Below are 21,592 nucleotides of genomic sequence, written 5' to 3'. Positions count from 1 at the left end.
AATGTGTTTCAAATTAGAGATTAGCAACTTAAAACATTTATATATAACTATATGTAAGGACTGCTATATATATATATGTATATATATAACTATACATATACATATAGACTGCTATACTAAAACCTCATTGTAACTACAAATGAAAAATCTACACTAATACACACAAAAAAGAAAAAGGAATCTGGTCATAACAGTAAAGATAGTGATCAAATCACAAAAAATAAAGGAAATAAAAGACCTACAAAAACAAATCCAAAACAACTAACAAAATGGCATTGAGTACATACATATCAATAATCACCTTAAATATAAATGAACTAAATGCTCCAACCAAAACACACAGACTGTCTGAATGGATCAAAAGATCCAAGATCAAAAGACTGGCATATTGCTGCCTATAAGAGACCCATTTCAGATCTGGAGACACATACAAACTAAAAGTGGGGGATGGAAAAAGATTCTATGCAAAAGGAACTCAAAAGAAAGCCAGACTTGCAATACTTATATCAGACAAAATAGACTTTAAAATAAAGACTGTTACAAGAGGCAAAGGATACTACATAATGATTAAAGGATCAATCAAAGAAGAAGATATAACAACTGTTAATATATATGCACCCAACATAGAAGCATCTCAATATTTAAGAAAGATGTCAACAGACATAAAAGGAGAAATTGACAGTAATACAATCTTCCAACAACACAAAAGCAGACTCTACACATGGACATCACCAGACGGGCAACATTGAAATCATATTGATTATATTCTTTGCAGCCAAAGATAGAGAAGCTCTATACAGTCAGCATAAACAAGACCGGGAGCTGACTGTGGCTCAGATCATGAACTCCTTATTGTCAGATTCAGACTTAAATTGAAGAAAATAGGGAAAACCACTAGACCATTCAGGTAGGACCCAAATCAAATCCGTTATAACTATACAGTGGAAATGAGAAATAGATTTAAGGGACTAGATATGATAGACAGAGTGCCTGATGAACTATGGACAGAGGTTTGTGACATTGTACAGAGACAGGAATCAAGACCATCCCCAAGAAAAAGAAATGTGAAAAAGCAAAATGGCTGTCTGAAGAGGCCTTACAAATCGCTGTGAAAAGAAGGGAAATGAAAAGCAAAGGAGAAAAGGAAAGATATACCCATTTGAATGCAGAGTTCCAAAGAAGAGCAAGGAGAAATAAGAAGGCCTTCCTCAGTGATCAGTGCAAAGAAATAGAGGAAAACAACAGAATGGGAAAGACTAGAGATCTCTTCAAGAAAATTAGAGATACCAAGGAAACATTTCATGCAAAGATGGGCTCGATAAAGGACAGAAATGGTATGGACCTAACAGAAGCAGAAGAGATTAAGAAGAGGTGGCCAGAATACACAGAAGGACTGTACAAAAAAGATCTTCACAACCCAGATAATTATGATGGTGTGATCACTCACACTCACCTAGAGCCAAACATTCTGGAATGTGAAGTCAAATGAGCCTTATGAAGCATCACTACGAACAAAGCTAGTGGAGGTGATGGAATTCCAGTTGAGCTGTTTCAAATCCTGAAAGATGATGATGTGAAAGTGCTATATTCAATATGTCAGCAAATTTGGAAAACTCAGCAGTGGCCACAGGACTGGAAAAGGTCAGTTTTCATTCCAATCCCAAAGAAAGGCAATGCCAAAGAATGCTCAAACTATTGCTCAAAATTCTCCATGCCAGGCTTCAGCAATATGTGAACTTCCAGATGTTCAAGCTGGTTTTATAAAAGGCAGAGGAACCAGAGATCAAATTACCAACATCTGCTGGATCATTGAAAAAGCAAGAGAGTTCCAGAAAAACATCTATTTCTGCTTTATTGACTATGCCAAAGCCTGGCACTATGCAGATCACAACAAACTCTGGAAAATTCTGAAAGAGATGGGAATACCAGACCACCTGACCTGCCTCTTAAGAAACCTGTATGCAGGTCAGGAAGCAACAGTTAGAACTGGACATGGAACAACAGACTGGTTCCAAATAGGAAAAGGAGTACATCAAGGCTGTATATTGTCACCCTGCTTATTTAACTTATATGCAGAGTACATCATGAGAAACGCTGGGCTGGAAGAAGCACAAGCTGGAATCAAGACTGCTGGGAGAAATATCAATAATCTCAGATATGCAGATGACACCACCCTTATGGCAGAACATGAAGAAGAACTAAAGAGCCTCTTGATGAAAGCGAAAAGAGGAGAGTGAAAAAATTTGCTTAAAGCTCAACATTCAGAAAACTAAGATCATGGCATCTGGTCCCATCACTTCATGGGAAATAGATGGGGAAACAGTGGAAACAGTGTCAGACTTTATTTTTGGGGGCTCCAAAATCACTGCAGATGTTGATTGCAGCCATGAAATTAAAAGATGCTTACTCCTTGGAAGGAGAGTTATGACCAACCTAGACAGCATATTCAAAAGCAGAGATATTACTTTGCCAACAAAGGTCCATCTAGTCAAGGCTATGATTTTTCCAGTAGTCATGTATGGATGTGAGAGTTGGACTATAACATAAGCTGAGCACCAAAGAATTGATGATTTTAAATTGTGGTGTTGGAGAAGACTCTTGAGAGTGCCTTGGACTGCAAGGAGATCCAACCAGTCCATCCTAAAGGAGATCAGTCCTGGGTATTCATTGGAAGGACTGATGCTGAAGGTGAAACTCCAATACTTTGGCCACCTGATGCAAAGAGGTGACTCATTTGAAAAGGCCCTGATGCTGGGAAAGATTGAGGGCGGGAGGAGAAAGGGACGACAGAGGGTGAGGTAGTTGGATGGCATCACCGACTCAATGTACATGGGTTTGGGAGGACTCCGGGAGTTGGTGATGGATAGGGAGGCTCGGTGTGCTGCAGTTCATGGGGTTGCAAAGAGTCAGACATGACTGAGCGACTGGACTCAACTGAACTGACAATAATAGTGGGGCACTTTAACACCCCACTTACCTCAATGGACAAATTGTCCATACATAAAATCAATAAACACAGGTCTTACATACCACATTAGACTACATGAACTCAACTGATATTTTTGGACATTCCTTCCAAAAGCAGCAGAATACAGATTCTCTTAAAGTGCACATGGAACATTCTCTAGGACAGATCACATGCTAGGCTGAAAAACAAGCTTGATAAATTTAAGAAAACTGAAATTATGTCATGCATCTTTTCTGATCACAACACTGTAAGACTAGAAATAACTATAAGAAAAAATTTGCAACAAACACAAAAATGTAGAGGCTAAACAATAGGCTATTCAACCACCACTGAAGAAATCAGAGGAAATCAAAAAATACTACAGACAAATGAAAATGCAAACGTGACAATCCAAAAACTTATGGGATGCAGCAAAAACAGTTCTAACAGGGACTTTTACAGCAATGCAACCTTGCCTCAGAAATAAGCAACTCAACCTTACACCAGAAGCAACTAGAGAAAGAAGAACAAAGTAAAAGTTAGTATAAGGAAAGAAATCATCAAGATCAGAGCAGAATTAAATGAAATAGAGGCTAAAAAACAACAGAAAAGATCAATGAAGATAAAATCCGTTCTTTGAAAAGATATAATTAATAAACTTTATAGCCAGACTCATCAACAGAAAAAAAGAAAGAGCCCAACTCTTAGAAATGAAAAAAAAAGATACAAACAATACCACAAAAATACAAAGAACCGTAAGAGACTATTAACAGGCAATTATATGCCAATAAAATGGAAAACCTAGAAAAAATTCTTAGAAAGGTACCATCTCTCAAGACTGAATGAGGAAGAAACAGAAGACACAAATAGACCAATTACAAGTACTGAAATTAAATCAGTAATTTTAAAGCTTCCAATAAATCAAAGTCCAAGACCAAATGGCTTCACCGGTAAATTCTACCAAACATTTAGGGAAGAGTTAAGACCTATCCTTCTGAAACTGTTCCAAAAAATTACAGAGGAAGGAACACTTCTGAACTCATTCTATGAGGCCACCATCACCCTGACACCCAAACCAGACAAAGATATCACAGAAAAAAACAAAACTACAGGCCAATATCACTGATGAACTTATATGCAAAAATTCTCAACAAAACACTAGCAAACCAACTCCAACAATATTCCACCATCAAGTAAGATTCATACCAGGGATACAAGAATTTTTCAATACATTCAAATCAATCAATGTGATTTACCACATTAACAAATTGAAGAATAAAAACCATATGATCATCCCAATAGATGCAGAAGGAGCTTTTGATAAAATTCAACATTCATCTATGATAAAAACTCTCCAGAAAGTGAAAGAAACCTAAATGTCGTAAGGGGCATACATGACAACCCCCCAGCTAACATCATACTAAATGCTGAGAAGCTGGAAGCATTCCCTATAAGATCAGGAACGAGACAAGGACGTTCACTCTTGTCACATTTATGCAACATGGTTTTAGAAGTCCTAGCCACAGCAATCAGACAAAAAAAAAAAAAAAAAAAAAAAAAGAAATAAAAGATTCCAAATTGGAAAGAAGTAAAACTGTCACTGTTTGTAGATGACATGACGCTATACATAGGAAATCCTTAAGATGCTACCAGTAGACTAGAGCTCATTAATGAATTTCATAAAGTTTCAGGATATGAAATTAATATACAGAAATCTGTTGCATTTCTATGTACTAACAATGAAATATAAGAAAAAATTAAGGAAATAATCATATTTACTATCACATCAAAAAGAATAAAATACCTAGGAATAAACCTGCCTAAGGAGGCAAAAGAACTATACTCCAAAAACTATAAGACAATAATGAAAGAATTGAAGATCACACAAACAGATGGAGAGATATACCATGTTCTTAGATTGGAAGAATGAACATTGTTAAAATTACCATACTACCCAAGGCAATCTACCAGTTCAATGCAATTCCTATCAAGTTACTAATAGTGTTTTTGACATAACTAGAACGAAGAATTTTTAAAATTTGCAGGGAAACATAAAAGTCTCCAAATAGCCAAAACAATCTTGAGAAAGAAGAATGGGGCTGGAGGAATCATACTCCCTATGAAGCTACCATAATTAAGGCAGTATGGTACTGGCACAAAAACAGACACATAAATCAATGGAATGATAGAAAGCCCAGAAATAAGTCCATACATTTATGATCAGTTAATCTATGACAACGGAGGCAATAATATACAATGGATAAAAGATAGCCTCTTCAATAAATGGTGCTAGGAAAACTAGACAGCTATAGGGAAAAGACTGAAATTAGAAGATTCTCTATCACTATATACAAAAATTAAAAATGGTTTAAAGATCTAAATGTAAAACCAGATACTATAAAACTCCTATAGGAAAACATAGGCAGAATACTCTATGAAATAAATTACAACAATATCTTTTTGGATATATCTCCTAAAGCAATGGAACAAAAGAAAAAATAAATAAGTGGGACCTAATAAACCTTAAAAGCTTTCTCAGGAAAGGAAACAATGAAGAAAACGGAAATACACCCTACAGAATGGGGGAAGATGTTTGCAAGCAATGTGACCAACAAAGCCCTAATTTCTAAAATATCCAAACTACTTATACAGCTCAATGACAAAACAAACAAAAAATCAAAGCAAAAAATGAGTAGAAGACCTAGACAGACTTTTCTCCAAAGAAGACATACAGATGGTCACAAGCACACGAAGAGATGCTCAATATAGCTAATTATTTGTTGCTGTTTAGCTGTTAGATCATTTAGATCTTTTTGTGACCCCATAGACTGCATTGCTAATTATTAGGGAAATGCAAATCAAAACTACAATGAGGTACTACCTCACACAGGTCATAATGGCCATCAACAAAAAGTCTACGAATAATAAATGCTGGAGAGGGTGTGGAGAAAAGGGAACCGTCCTACACTGTTGGTGGGAATGTAATGGTGCAGCCATTGTGGAGAATAGTATTGAGGTTCCTTAAAAAACTAAAAACAGGGTTACTATCTGATCTAGCAGTCCCATTCTTGGACATATATCTGGAAAAGATGAAAACTCTAATTTATAAAGATATATGCACCCCAGTGTTTATAGCAGCACTATAACAGTTTATAACAGTCAATACATAGAAGCAACCTAAGTAATGAATAGATAAAGAATATGCGTCATGTATCTACATACATACACACATAACACACACAGCGGAATACTACTCAGGCATAAAAAAGAATGAAATAATTCAATTTGTAGCAACATGGATGGATCTAGAGATTATCATACTAAATGATGTAAGTCAGACAAAGACAGATGTTATATGTCACTTATTACTGAAATCTTTAAAAAAATGACATAAATGAATTCACTCAGAGCAGAAATAGACTCACAGACATAGAAAACAAACCTATGGTTATCAAAGAGGAAAGTGGGGGAGGGATAAATCGGGAATTTGGGATTAACAGATACAGACTACTTGTACAAAATAGACAACAAGGACCTACTGTTTAGCACAGGGAACTATTCAATATCTTGTAATAACCTATAATGGAAAAGAATCTAAAAAAAATAGACATGCATATATAACTGGATTACTCTGTGGTTCACTGGAAACACTGTAAATCAATATACTTCAACAGAAAACAAACAAACCCACACTGGCCAAACTTCTTATCTCCAGGGGAACCAACTCTTTTGTACAAGCCATGTTCCAAGCTCCTGGTGAGACCAGACTAAACTAATCTCTAATTAAGATCTCATCCTTATATAGCCTTCTTCCCCTCCCCTAGCCTGCTTCCCTCATTTCTTCAACTAAGAATACTCCCTTAGTAAACCACTTTTACAAGAATCTTCATCTCAGGTTCTAGGAAACCTGACTTCAGACCGATCAGTTCCTAGATTCTGCCTCGAGTGACTGGATGACATCAATGCTAGTTATGGAGGGACAAAGGAAAGACAGTAAAAGAGGCCCATTGAGGGTAACGTCTTAGTTACTTTTGATCTCCCAGATTCTAGCACAGGTATGCTTTCAATAACTTTTTGAATTAATATATTAATGAAAGAATATATTCAACTCTGAATAATGCTGAGTTAGAGGTGACTTGGGACACAGATTGTCAAGTAGACAGTGGGATATATCAGTCCTGATTTCAGAAGACAGGTGTGGACCAGAGCGGTGTATTTGGAAGTTATAGGTAATAATTAAAGCTGTGACTCTGATTGAAATCATCCAAGACCTGAAAATAAAAGAAGAGGAAGAAATGGAAAACTGGAATCTTGGGGAACACTCCCACGGTCACATTCTTGACACTGTCATCAGTGATAACTGCATCACTTACTAATAGAGATTTTATGTAACCCACCGAGTATGCTTCCAACTGACTTAGTCTGGTATTCTCACTCTCTCATATCTCTCTTTTCTAACTCTGCTCACATTCCATGTCCATCTTGACAGCCATTCAGCAACTTGTCCCTCCCTTTATTCTAGCTCCATGCTAGACACATGGTAAAACCCAGGCCTAATTAAAACTGCTTGCACCAAGCATGTACCTGAGCGGTTGAATGCTGGGCAAGTGAATGGAGGGGAAATTACATCACACAAGGACTAGCATCACTTAAAATTCATGAGCACAAATTCACACGGTTAGTTAGCACTGCCTGCCCGTTCTCCCGCACTTCCCTAGTGTGCTCACTTTCTTAATCACGGCCACGCAGCCTTGCCTCTTTCTCAGGACCTTCATCCCTCCGTGCCACTCACAACTTAGGGCCGTATTTTAGGCCACACTGTTTCAGAGACCCTTCCTTCTACCCACACTGTAGATTTTATTCCTTCTTACCTTCTCAGTGACCTTGCTTCTATAAATAAACTTCACCCCTTGGGTCCCACTCCACCTCTTTCACCACCAGATGTTCCTCCTTCTTTGAAGATTCCCACAGGAGCACTAAACATTATGGTCCAAGGCTTTGTCTTGGGACAGCATCTCCACTTCCACTCTTCTAAGTATTATCATCTAGTCTGACAGATTTAAGTATCAGCCTCATGCTGATTAAAATGCCCCTTTTTAATTTCCAGCTCTGGTCTATTCCTTAACACCAGATTCATATCTCCTACTGCTTAAACTGCACGTTTAGTAAACACAAGTTTAAATGTCTAACCTGGAATTAATGAATTTTCTCTACTCACACTGCTCCTTCCTAGTCTTCCACATCAGAGACTGGTGCTACTATGTACCTGAGACTCAAGCAGACATCCTTCGAGTCATCTCTGAGTCTTTTATTTCCACCGCCAATCCACTGTCGAGTCTCATTTACTCTCCAAAATATTTCCTGGATCCAGCACCTCCTGGCTCTGCCTCCACTGTCACCAAGCCAGCAGTGCCATCTCTTGCTTCGACCACTGAAATCGTCTGACAGTTGCTCTCTCCACTTCTACCTCTGCCCATCTAGAATTTATTTGGCAGTCAAATGGATCTTCAAAAAAATTTAAAAACAGATTATATTCTCTACCATTTGCAATGTTCTCATGGTTTCCCACTGCTTTAAAATAAACTCCCAATTGCTTCCTATGGCCACTGTCTCTACAGACCTGGAGTTCTCCTGCCTATCCTCTGTCCTTATTTCATTACACACTTCTTAGCTCCAGACCACACACTTCCCCTTTTCTGGTTCTCAAACTTAACAAACTTTGTTTTGCCAAACAGATTTGACCCGGTCATTCCATCTGCCCGAAACTCTCTACTTCCAGATTTTTGTAAGGCTGGATCCTTTTTTGTTATTTAAGTTTCAACCTAAATGTTCCCTTCTCAGTAATCATTTTCCTAGCCACTTCACCTAAGATCATCCCCCACACTGTCATCACTTCCTATCACATCATTTGCTATCTTTTCATCAATTTTTATAGTATTTATAACTTTCTGATTTTTTGTTTCTAGTCATTAACTGTTCCCTCTTTTTTGAGATAAAATTTATATAAAGTAAGACTAACCATCTCAAAATGAACAATTTGGTGTGGATTTAGTATAGTCACAGTGTATTAAAACCACATCTCTATCTAGTTTCAAAGCATTTTCATCATCCCCAAAGGAAGCTGTACCCATCAAACCTTGCTCCCTGGCTTTCCCATCCTCTTATACTCCTGGCAACCACCAACCTGCAATCTGTTTTAATTGATTTACCTATTATGGGCATTTTTATGCAATATATAACCTTTTGTGTCTGGTTTCCTCCAGGTAGCATGGTATTATCCAGGTTCATCCACATTACAGCATGTATCAGCACTTCTCTCCTTTTCATGACTGAACAGTATTCCACTGTGTATACACACCACTCTTTGTTTATCCATTCACCCACTGATGGAGTTCCCCTCTTTTTTCACCAGACTGTAGACTTGTCTGTCTCATCAATAAGTGTTTAGAACAGAACCTGCCATGTAGTGAGTGCTCAATACATGTTCAGTCCATCGGTGACTGAGTGAATGATAAACACTAGTGGTTAAGGGACAGGTATACCGAGGGAGAGCCTTGGAAGTAGACTGGGAAAGAGTGATCGGAAAGGCAACGGGACAATCAGTGGAGAATAGTGTCTTAGAAGTCAGAGAACATGATATCAAGAGAAAAAGATTAAGGAAGATGAGTTCTTTAAACTGTCTATTTAATTAACAACGAGGATGTCATTGGTGGTCCGAGCAGGAACAGCACTGGTGCGGAATAAAGAAGTCACTGGACTCAGAACGGCAGTCTGGGCTGTGTCTTTCAGGAGCCTCCAGAGCTGCCATCACAGCCAAAGTTCCCTGTGCCCAGACCTACAACAGTAGAGAATTTTCTTTGCTGGATGACTCTGTAGTCATGAGCTCCTCAAGTAACAATGTAGAATTTTAGAGGTGGAAAGAAATCCAGTGTTCATTAAGTTATACAATAGACACTCTTGCATGTCTTTTTTGTGCCTACTAGTGCCAGACATTATTTTAGGTGCTAGGGTTAAAACAGCAAACAAAAATAGAAAAAAATCCTACTTTAATGGAGCTTAAATTCTAGAGGAAGGAGGCAAACAAAATGTTATAATTAAGTGCTATGGATAAAACAAAAAAATAGAATATGATGAGGGAGGTGCTACTGTTCCTCAGGTGTTTCTGATGAAGTGATATTGAAGCAGAAACTAATCATCCTAAAGTCACCTGATATTAGAACAGTGAAGTCACATCACGTGCATGCTCGGTCATGTCCGACTCTTCACAACCCCATGGTCTGTAGCCCACCAGGCTCTTCTGTCCAGGGAATTTTTTCAGGTGAGAATACTGAAGTAAGTTGCAATGAAGGCTTTAGCAATTTATCACTTTTTTCCCCCCTCTTGCTGGGTTGGAGTATGTGTTTACTTTGGAGTCCTTAAAGAGAGAAGTTTTGTTGATACAGAACTTGCTAAGTCCTCTTGGAGGTTCCCTTAGTTTAAATGAGGAAGTTTATTTACTTTATTGTTATGGAATTTTATTCTGTTCAGATAATTTTGACATTTTATGTTGAGATGAAACAAAAGAGCATTGCTGGGCTTTCAGTTCAGTTCAGTTCAGTTCAGTGGCTCAGTTGTGTCCGACTCTTTGCAACCCCATGAACCGCAGTACGCCAGGCCTCCCTGTCCATCACCAACTCCTGGAGTCCACCCAAACCCATGTCCATTGAGTTGGTGATGCCATGTCGTCCCCTTCTCCTCATGCCTTCAATCTTTCCTAGCATCAGAGTCTTCTCAAATGAGTCAGCTTTTCGCATCAGGTGGCCAAAGTATTGGAGTTTCAGCTTTAACATCAGTCCTTCCAATGAACACTCAGGACTGATCTCCTTTAGGATGGACTGGTTGAGACCTTGAAAACTTCCAGAGTTGATGGTTTTAAGTCTTCCTCTTCCACAACAGCTTAAATTTTACTACCAGCCTCTCCCAAAGCAGCTGACAGATTTCAGAAAGGCAGAGAAGTGTTCATGGCATGCCTCAACCAGCTCAAACATTTTCTGTTTTAGTTTTTTTTTGTTGTTATTGTTGTTTATTTTTATCACTTGTACCCAATATTGGTATATCATGGACAAGCAGTGAAAAATTACATAATACACTTTGAATACAAGTGAAGGTAACTCCAAGAACATTACTAGTTTCTCAGATAAAAAAACCTACATATCTTTAAAAAATGTGATTATGTTCAATAAATCAAATCACAAGGTAGAATATTTCAGCAAAGAACTGGAAACTAAAAAAAAAAAAATTCAAATGAAAATTCAAGAACAGAAAAAAAGAATTAACCTACAGTATGAGGCCACTTCCTCAAGGCTCTTTATACACAGGAAACAACACAGGAAAGAGAACAGGGCATGCAGAATTTCAAACCTTTCCCACCTGTTTTACCAGGACAGCGTAATTGGGTACCAAAGCTTGACAAGGATAACAGTGAAACATTACAGGCTAATGTCTCTCATGAACATAAAGCAAAACTCTAAACCAATATGAACAGATCAAATCCAGTGATCGAGTGTGGTTTATTCTAAGAATTCCAACAATCTAACATGAAGGAAAAAAAAGCCACATTAACAGATCAAAGGAGAAATTATATGGTCATTTCAACAGCACAGGAAAAAGTAATTGATAAATTCAATACCAACTTGTGAAAACAAATTTAGCCACCTAGGAATAAAAGGAACTTCCTAATCTTTTAATAAGAAACCTGTAAAATATTTACAGCAAATATGCACAACGGTGGCATATTGAATGTTTTCCCTTTGCAACTGAAAATGAGAGAAAGATGCTGGCCATATCACTTCTACTGCTTTACATTTACTAGAGGTCCTTGTGTACAATAAGGCAAGAAAAAGAAAAAACAGGTATAAATATTTGAAAGTAAGAAGTCTGCTGCTGCTGCTGCTAAGTTGCTTCAGTCGTGTCCGACTCTGTGCAACCCCATAGACGGCAGCCCACCAGGCTCCTCCATCCCTGGGATGCTCCAGGCAAGAACACTGGAGTGAGTTGCCATTTCCTTCTCCAATGCATGAAAGTGAAAAGTGAAAGTGAAGTCGCTCAGTCGTGTCTGACTTTTAGCGACCCCATGGACTGCAGCCTACCAGGCTCCTCCATCCATGGGATTTTCCAGGCAAGAGTACTGGTGTGGGGTGCCATTGCCTTCTCTGAAAGTAGGAAGTCTAGCTATCATTATTTTGATTCTGAGCATAGAAAATCCAAAAGAATCTATAGAACTGGGAAACACTGTGTGCTTAGTCACTCAATTGTGGCTGACTCTGCATTCCTATGGACTGTAGCCTGCCAGGCTCCTTTGTCCATGGGGATTCTCTAGACAGGAATACTGGAGTGGGTTGCCATGCCCTCCTCCAGGGGATCTTCCTCACCCAGGGATCGAACCCAGGTCTCCCACATTGCAGGTGGATTCTTTACCGTCCAAGGCACCAGGGAATTTTGATTCTAAGTAGAGAAAATCCAAAAGAATCTATAGAATTGGAAAGCATATATAAATCAAATTGAATATTTGCATGGGAAATGGGACTGAGGTTGTTCCTTGTACTATAAGAAAAAATTGATTCCAGGTCTATACTTAAGTAAAAAAAAAAAAAAGAGAGAGAGAGAGCCAAAGCTTCTAAAAGATAATATAGATACTATTTTTATAACTTTGGGACAGGCAAAAGTTGTAAATAAGACACCAAAAATATCAAGCATAAAGAAAAATATTTATAAGTATGAACACATTAAAATTAGGAACTTCTGGTTATCAAAACATTCTATTAAGTGAGAAGGCAAGTATGAATGGGAGAAGATGTTTGCAATCCCTATAACCTGTAACCACCAAAGGGTTTAAATCTAGAATATACAAAGAACTCCTATAAATCAATAAGACAATTCAATAGAGAATTAGACAAGCAAATCAAATAGATATCAAATATCAAAACAGTCAATAAATTTATGAAAAGGCACTCACCTCATTAGTCTCCAGGAAATAAGAATTAAAGTCACAATAAGATGTTACTATCCACTGACCAGGGGCTTCCCAGGTGGCGTTAGTGGTAAAGAACCTGCCTGTCAAATGCAGGCGATAGAGACCCCGGTTCAATCCCTGGGTCAGGAAGATCCCCTGGAGAAGGGCATGGCAACCCACTGCAGTATTCTTGCCTGGAGAATCCCATGGACAGAGGAGCCTGATGGGTTACAGTCCACGGGGTCACAAAGAGTCAGACACAACTGAAGCGACTTAGCATGCATGCATTCATGCACCCACTGACCATAAAATTAAGGCCAATAACAGTTAAAAACTGTTGGAAAGAATACAGAAGAGGAGAATACTCATACGCTACTTGTAGGGCTGTGAACTGACTCAAACAGGAAGAGAGCTTGACAGTACCTGCTAAAGCTGACCTTGTGCATATTCCATGACCTAGCAACTCTGAGTGAGGTGGTTCAGTGGTAAAGAATCCACCTGCCAATGTAGGAGACATTGGTTTGATCCCTGGGTCAGGAAGAGCCCCTGGAGAAGGAAATGGCAACCCACTCCAGTATTCTAGCCTGGGAAATCCCATGCACAGAAGAGCCTGCCAGGCTATAGTCCACGGACTTGCAAAGACAGAACTTAGCAACTAAACAACAACAATGACCCAGCAATTCCATTCTTAGGTATAGATCCAATGGAAACGTGTACACGTGTGCACCAAAGGACACTGACAAGAATGTTTTTAGGAAAAGTATTTGTAATCACCTCTGAGCAGGAAATAATTCAAATGTACGTCAATAGTGGAATGGATAAATCGTACCATTATGGATAACGGTATCATTATATATGGTATTTCTATATAATGTAATACTAATACAGAAACAAAAATGGATAAACTACAGCCAGCAATATGGATAATGACTCTCATCAAACAATGTTGAAACAATGGTGGGAGAAAGAATCCATACAAGAGAACACATGCAGCGTGATACCATTTATCTAAAATTTACAAATGGCTACAACCAAGCTATGACCTTAAAGGTCAGGACAGTGGTTATCTTGGGAGCAGGCTGGAGTGACTGCAAGGGTGTGGGAAGGGGGCCTCCGGAACACTACTAATGCTCTGTTTATGGCCTAGGTGGTAGCTGCACTGTTCTGCTGCCTTTTCAATAATTCATCAAGCTGTCCAGTCCTGATTTGTGCATCTTGCTGTATGTATGTCAGAGTCAGTAAAAGAGATTTTTTTTAAACAGTCACAAAAAGATCACTTGCAGCTCTTTAAGATATACAGATCTTTGAGGCTCATGGAATGTCCAGAAGTGACTTGCATATTTAAACGTCACCAGTAATTTCAGCCTGTACTTGAGGTGAAATACTTCACAAAACATTATGGATGCTTTTCCTTCTATAGATAGTCACAGCTGAATTACTTGCAGACCCATCTTGGAGTCTTATTCAAAGAGCAATATATATTTTTTTAAACTACTGTGTACACATCAGTAACATCAGTATCAGTGTAGGAGTATTCACTCCATAAAGGAAAAAAATGGTAACCAATAATCAGCAACTCACCATGGGGAATACCTCATCATCACTAACCAAAGGACTGGTTATTTCTTTGGTTTGAAATGGCAAAGATGGCAATGGAGGTGTTGCACTTCTGTTTGGCTCACGATCGTGGTTAAATCTAAAAGAGAAGGACTAGTTGTCATTATTGCTACCAAGGACACCTGTTTATTTATGGAGCTAAGAATTTAAATTTCTCCAATTTCTAACTGTGAGGAAAGCACAACAAAATATTTGGGCTTGTTATCTGGGTATTTCTTTGAAAATAATTTTGCTGACAATTTCTATTCCACTTAAAAGACTTAGAATAATTAATAATGAAGCAGGAAACTTTCATAATTGTTAAAAATATTCTGCCATTCTTATTGCCTATTTTGTTTCTCTTTCTGTGTTTTACTGTTTTGTCTCTTTGCTATTTAATTAAATAACATTAAGCCAGTTGAGAAAAATTTTTAAACAGCTAACACAGCTGCCCTTGACAATTCTAAATAGATACTCTTTTTCTATTCTCATTTTACTTAACCTCACTGGCTTTCTTAACATAATTGTTGTTCTCTTTTTTTCACACTAGAATAAGTCTCTGTACAATAATAATAATTCTAATTTATGTAGAGCTTAATAATTTATAGTATATTTACAATTTACATTGTCTCTTAAACTCCTCCACACTGTAACTTTAATTTTTTCATTTATAAAAAAGGGTTGTTACAAGAATTGAACTCCACAGTTTGATGAAAAGCACAGTATAGAATTTGTTGTTTGTGCCAAAATATAGGGTAGAAGATTAGACTGAATAAAATACCAGTGGGATTTTAAACTTTGGTGTGCTGACTAAACAAATGAATAATAAAATAAACAAACCAACTTACCCTAAAATTTTACACAAAAAGGTCCTAACAGTATGGGCTGTTTGAAACTAAATAAGTATCTTCTCTGAACATTAATTCATGAAAATGGGGTTTAATCAAAATCATCAAAGACCATGGAAATATAAAAATCCTTTCAATTTACTTATTTTTACTAACAATTCAAATTCTCTAAAGGTATTGATTAACCATTTTCAAAGTCTTCATATTTTAACTTTACACAGTTTAAAAAATTTACATTATTTTTTTCTGTTCTTATCCAAAGACTATCTACCTATATAGACTTCTTTTATTATGCAAACATTTTCAAAGCTATGCATACAAATAGCAATAAAAGTTAAGTGAGGCATCTGTAAACTAGTACATAAAAACAAACAAAACATGCTTTCCATTTTTACTTTCTTGAAATAGATCTTTTTTTTAAATCCATTCTTCCAAACCATAATTACCATGGAAACAGAACAGCAAATTAAACTGAAATAACATGGCTTATGATGTGCAAAATAAAATGAAACATCCCACAATTCAAATAGAATTAAAACAATTGCCTTGTACATCTGCATAGAATATTCAGTTGAACCTTTTAATCTGAATGAGTCCATCTATACTTCAAAGCACAGTAGAAAAAAATAAGATAATTATAGAAACGGTTCAAGAAATATACATCCCTCTGTAATCTCAATTATACAGAGATTTCAGGGAAAGTATTATTTGCCCTAAATTATCTAAATAATTACCTCAATTATCCATTTTGCTTTGGATGTATAGATACAACTTTATGGTCCTAATTACTAAAATTTATGTATGAACATTTTCTTTATTGTAAGATCAATAAAGTGTGCAGAGAATGAAAGGAAAGACTACATTATAAAGCAAAGCACTTTTGCTTTAAATCATCTTTATATGACAGAAAAGTTCTTCTTCTAGAATACAGCTATTCAAATACTTCATAAAACCACCTTGCAGAAAAAATGATAAGTATATCAATTTAAAACCTATCTTAAAAATTATTTCAGAAAGCTTTTACTACCATCTCACAAGCTGGTCTGTTCAGTTAGCTTTTCCATAGACCCTATTGCAAGGCCTCTCCTTGCTTTGCCAGGAGGGCAGGAGCCGGCGTCTTTGTTGGAGAGAGCTCTACCCAACTCGAGCTGGCTTGAGGGCTGGGCCAACAGCACAGTTTACAGAGCCGTAAGTCTACACAGCCATTCCTGGCCCTGCATTGAGTTTAGAAGCCTCCCTGGGCTACATACAGCGTACCGTCTTCGGCATGAAAGGGGATCCCTTCACAAACTAAGCTGATTTACCACTTCTGGCCTCCTCTTCTAACACTCCACATAACACGCCTTACTCCATGTACCTTATTAACATGCCTTATTCCTAGCCTGGAACTCTTCAGGCTACTGTGTTTTTCTCTCCTGAGCAAGACCCTGGTGCAAAATTGACTCAGCTTACTTTTTTGCTTCTAGATAAATAACTATTCATTCCTTGACAAGGGATCCTGTAGAGTGATTATGACCAACCTGACTCTGTGGTGTTTTAGTATTAGAAACTTTAACTTGCTGACTAGATCTGAAGCAATTTTATTGATTAGCTTGTGATTACCAATATCTTTCCAGTACATGATATAATTCTTAAAGCCATATATTCAGTTTTAAGTATGAACTGTATATAGAGATAAAACTCCATCATACACTACAAAACTGATTTGCCATTAAAATTAGTTATATTTAATAGTTCTGGATACCACTATTCTAAGTTAGCTTGCAAATGATCCTTAAACTTCAAAACTCTAACTTAATTCTAAAAACATTGAAAACATTGACTACCTCATTGCCAGATTCAGTCTCATCTCATTCATTAGTGTTGTTTGTGCGTTTCTGGTCCCATCACACCACTTGCTCCCTGACCAGGGACTGAACCTGGGCCATAGCAGTGAAAGCCTGGAATCCTGACCATTAGGCCACCAAGGAACTCCATTAAGTCTTTTAAAGTGCTGAATAACTTTTTATTGGAAAAGAAATCCTTTGAAATATCCTAAAATGCTTCACATTTTAAGTGGATGAGCACAAAAATCTTATCACTTCTAACAGGAGTGAAAAGCAACAAAAACCGAGTTAACTTCGAAGTAGACAAAAGATTATTTTAATAATATATTATACAAATCTTCCTCAGTCACAAGCAAGAAGAGGTTAAAAATTAGACTACAGACTTTAAAATGTTGTGGAACACTATGTTCCTATACCTTTATCTAAAAGCTTTTTCCTTTCTAAAATACTTTAATAAGACCTTACTGTATTAGCCATTGATATGTAAATATGACTGTATGTTTTTTTTTTGATTATTTTCTTCCTAATAAATACATACAGCTTTTAGTATTTGAATTCACTGAGCTGTGCTGTGAGAAGGAAAGGACATTGCCTTTTTCACTTGCCAAAATTAATAGATATGAGCTTTACAGTTCTCCACCAGTGAGTTCACAGTGTCCTTGCCTCTCAACAATTCTTTCCCCATAGTGGGTTTTACATGGTACTAATTTATTCAGAACATTTGAAATGCTGTTTCTTTTAGAAATCAGGTCACTGGAGAACACTGAAATCAGACAAGCCATTAAAACAAATTTAATGAAACTTTCAACAAATGAGACTGGCAGGACAACAGGGCTCTGCAGCAGGGACAGTCGCCCAAGCTGCTTATTAAGACAGCCTCCTGCTGGGCGTTCCACCTCTTACACTGCTCCAGGTCCCATGCTGCCTGGTTTCTGTTAGGCACTCTTAACACACTGCGTACTGCCCAAGCAATCCAAACAATACAAACACTGTTTAAAGACGGTGAAAGGCAGAGAAACTGTCTTTCTGTTTAAACAAGAACATCTAGTACCTTCACCTAAGGCTTTCCAAGTTATTCCCAACAAGCAAGAATAGGAAACAATGTTGATGCCCCCTCTGCATTAACAGGGGCGCAATACAGACCAGTGGCTGGAGAAGACACGGCGAAGACCCTTCACAACATCACTGCACTGCTGTTTTTCTCTTACAGAGAGAAAACCACACACAGGGGGTGGGGATGTGACCCATGGAGAAATGAATCCATGGGGGGAGAAGGGCGTTGTAAAGGGTTTATTCTATATTAGAAATTATATTCTTACTGCCAAATCAAGGTTAGATTTTCTGGACAGATTTTCAGTTACCCTGGCCAGTCAACATGGGGACACTCAGCAGGGAGCTGCCCTCTGGCTGGGGCGCACGCCCCTCATCCTCTCCGCATCCCTTTTGGACTCTTGCTGCACCTCCCCGAACATACCACCCTACCGACCAAAGAAGCACCCCTGTGGAGCAGCAGCAGGCTTCTCTCATTCCCTCCCCTGATCACCTGAAGAGCTATTAGTTCAGCACTCCTGAGTGCTTGCTGTTTCTAACACTGGGTTAGAACATATCCTTCCGGCACACACAGGGCTAGGGTGGTGAGAGTGAAGAGGATGTTTAGCACGAGGATGCTAAGCAGACGTATCGAGTATGCCCCTGGACTTACAGACTGTCTACCTGTAGCACTGGGCTACTTAGGGAGCCGGGCATCACCCTTCCCCAACAGCACTATCTTTAGAGGAAATGTCAGATTCAGCCATTTGTTTATCCTCCAAAATATACTTTTTAGGTACTGGGAGTTGGAGAAGTATCAATATTATTGTAAATATTAACAATTTTGTTAGAATAATAATATCAATGATAATGTCTAACATTAAGGGAATTATACATTTTACAAAGAAATAGGTTTTCTCCTATAATCCTCAGAAAACCCTTATAATTATTATCCCTACTTGTCAGATGGGAAAATAAAGGTTAAATATTTGAATTCCCCAAAGCTGTAAATATTAATTATCTGTATGTGAAATTTTCATGCTAAGTATTACGAGCTTTTAAACAAAAGTTGTATTGATGTTAGGTCTGGACCTACTGATTCACCATTTCTCAGCACCATGGAATGTTAATAAACCTGATATCAAATAAGTTTGGGGAATGTTGCACACCATATCTGTTCCTGGAAACTCACAAAGTAACTAGCACATTAATGGCTTTGCAAAATCCTGTAGAAAAGAAACTTGTTTGTTTTGCTGAGCATTTGGTGAAAGAACTCCAGAGACAGTTCTGACTCCAAACATATTTTATTAAAGTTGAAGAAATTAGTCAAATGTTAAGGCTGATATGTTTACTTAAATTTTGAAGCAAGACATTTTAAAGAGCCTGGGGATAATGTGGGCAGCAGGTATTGGTTTTCCACGTGCTCCTCTCCACTCAAGAGAAGACCCCTCTCTCACACCCACAGGTTCTCTCCTGTGAAAAGACCACAGTCTGTCACCACTGCTGCAGCGTCAGGATCGGGTGCACAGATATCTGGAGTTAAGCCAGACATGCTACCTGCCTGCACTCTGACATAAAAAACGAAGACTACTTTTTTATACTCTGTATGCCACATCAGGTTCTCAGAAAGTTCTGAACTGACAAAAATTCATTTTAACAGTCTACTCATTTCACTGTTATCCTTTGAAAGCTACTGAGACCATAGAATTTCATGTATCCATGTATCTAGACTATTGACTTGTCCCCATAAACAAATTTTAAGCAGCTGAAGGGAAAGTGTATAAAATTACAATTTGATTATATAAAAACAAATTTCACTTGAATGTTTGTACATTTATATCCTTATATAAGTAGAGCTGGCATACCCATCTTCATTTTTACCCCATTTTTATTTGGTTTTGATAGGCATACCTTCCTGCTTCTTCATAGGTATTCTGATTAGCCCATGTTGATTTTCCACTGGCATGAAGTTTTGCAAGGTCATTTCGGAGCCTTTCATTCTCGTATTCCAGTTTGTTAATAGATGTATGCCTTGAATGTTCCCTGTTAGTGAAGTCTACACTCTAGAGAATAAAATAAACTATCATTGAAAAAATTGTTACTTACAAGAGATGCATATTTTCTGTGCATTTGGACATATGTTGGAAAGACCCTTTCATGTAAGTCGAGTCATGTGACTTTATTCCTGTGTACCTCCTAAATGTCTCTCTTCACCTCCCACCTTCTCACAACACAGGTCCTCAGTGACAGCTGCCACTGAACATATCACAATGAAGGGGATGCCCATGCTCCAGTACAGAAAAGGCTCACTGCATGCGTTACTGTTCTCCGTAGCTAGAACAAATTGCTAGTTTTAAGACTTTCTGTGTTAATAGGGTATGCCTTCTAGTGCTGATTAGTAATGGAACCAGAATTAACATATCTTTTAATTTTAAAAGATTTTTTTCACATTAAAATAATATATGTCATTATAGAAAATCACATATCAACCCCTCACTGTTGGGTGATACGGAAAATTATATATTAAATCAATAAGATGGCAGTCTGATTCTGGGCCATTCTATACCAAGATCACTAGATCCTGGATGAGACTGTGCCAATAACACAGTCTTGAGCAATGCAGCATCATGAAAAAGTTTTATTGTCTGGTATGGGCAACCCAATGGTTAATGTCATAAAAGAATAAGAAACATATTTAAATCATAACATGAAAAATTTAGAGCAAGATTAAAGATTTCTGATGCTATCTTAATTAAATGCTGTAAGAAGTTTCTTAGGGACAGTCTAAACTTTTTTTCTCCCAACATTTTAAAAAACAGGATATATTCTGACATGAAAACTCATGAAAATGCTTTAAATAACCCCATGAAGTCCTTTATAATAGAACTATGATTTGAATACCCATGAATTATGCTGATTAAACAACAGTTCTCTGCTTTCAGAAGAGTAATATTTTAGTACAAAAAGCATAACATGAGTAAAATATCTTTTTGAAGCTCCAATTTTCTATATTTAAAAGCTCATAAGACTATAGATGATTATGGCTTAGAATTGTCATTTTTTAAGTTTCTAAATTTAAGGCTTTGAGTGCCATTGCATATGGGCTGGCATGTGATAAAGTCACTCAAAAATTTCTGACTAAATTGCATGTTTAAAATTATTCATATACTATATTAATATCAATATTGATAAATTAGAATAGAAATATATATATTAAAGCATTAAAAGTGCTTACCTGTTTTATGTTTTGCTTCAGAGGCCAAATCTGTTCATTAAAACTTGTTTACTGCCTAATTATTATGTATGTGTGTTCGCCGCTCAGTAGTGTCCAACTCTTTGAGATCCCATGGAGTGT

General features: G+C 37.4%; 1 protein-coding gene across 1 annotated transcript in view; it reads right to left on the bottom strand.

The window, feature by feature from the left end:
- Window positions 1-21,592, bottom strand: part of DEUP1 (deuterosome assembly protein 1) — a 127,478-nt gene that overhangs the window by 6,994 nt on the left and 98,892 nt on the right. Inside the window, exons 12-13 of the mRNA XM_068977397.1 lie at window positions 20,149-20,300; window positions 14,520-14,634 (exon numbers count right to left, since the gene is read on the bottom strand). Coding sequence (XP_068833498.1) covers window positions 14,520-14,634; window positions 20,149-20,300 — 267 coding nt within the window. The remainder of the gene's footprint in view (window positions 1-14,519; window positions 14,635-20,148; window positions 20,301-21,592) is intronic.

The sequence above is a fragment of the Capricornis sumatraensis genome, chromosome 8 (assembly GCF_032405125.1).
Source record: "Capricornis sumatraensis isolate serow.1 chromosome 8, serow.2, whole genome shotgun sequence".
NCBI classification, from domain to species: domain Eukaryota; kingdom Metazoa; phylum Chordata; class Mammalia; order Artiodactyla; family Bovidae; genus Capricornis; species Capricornis sumatraensis.
This window is presented reverse-complemented; position numbering and strand designations above follow the sequence as displayed.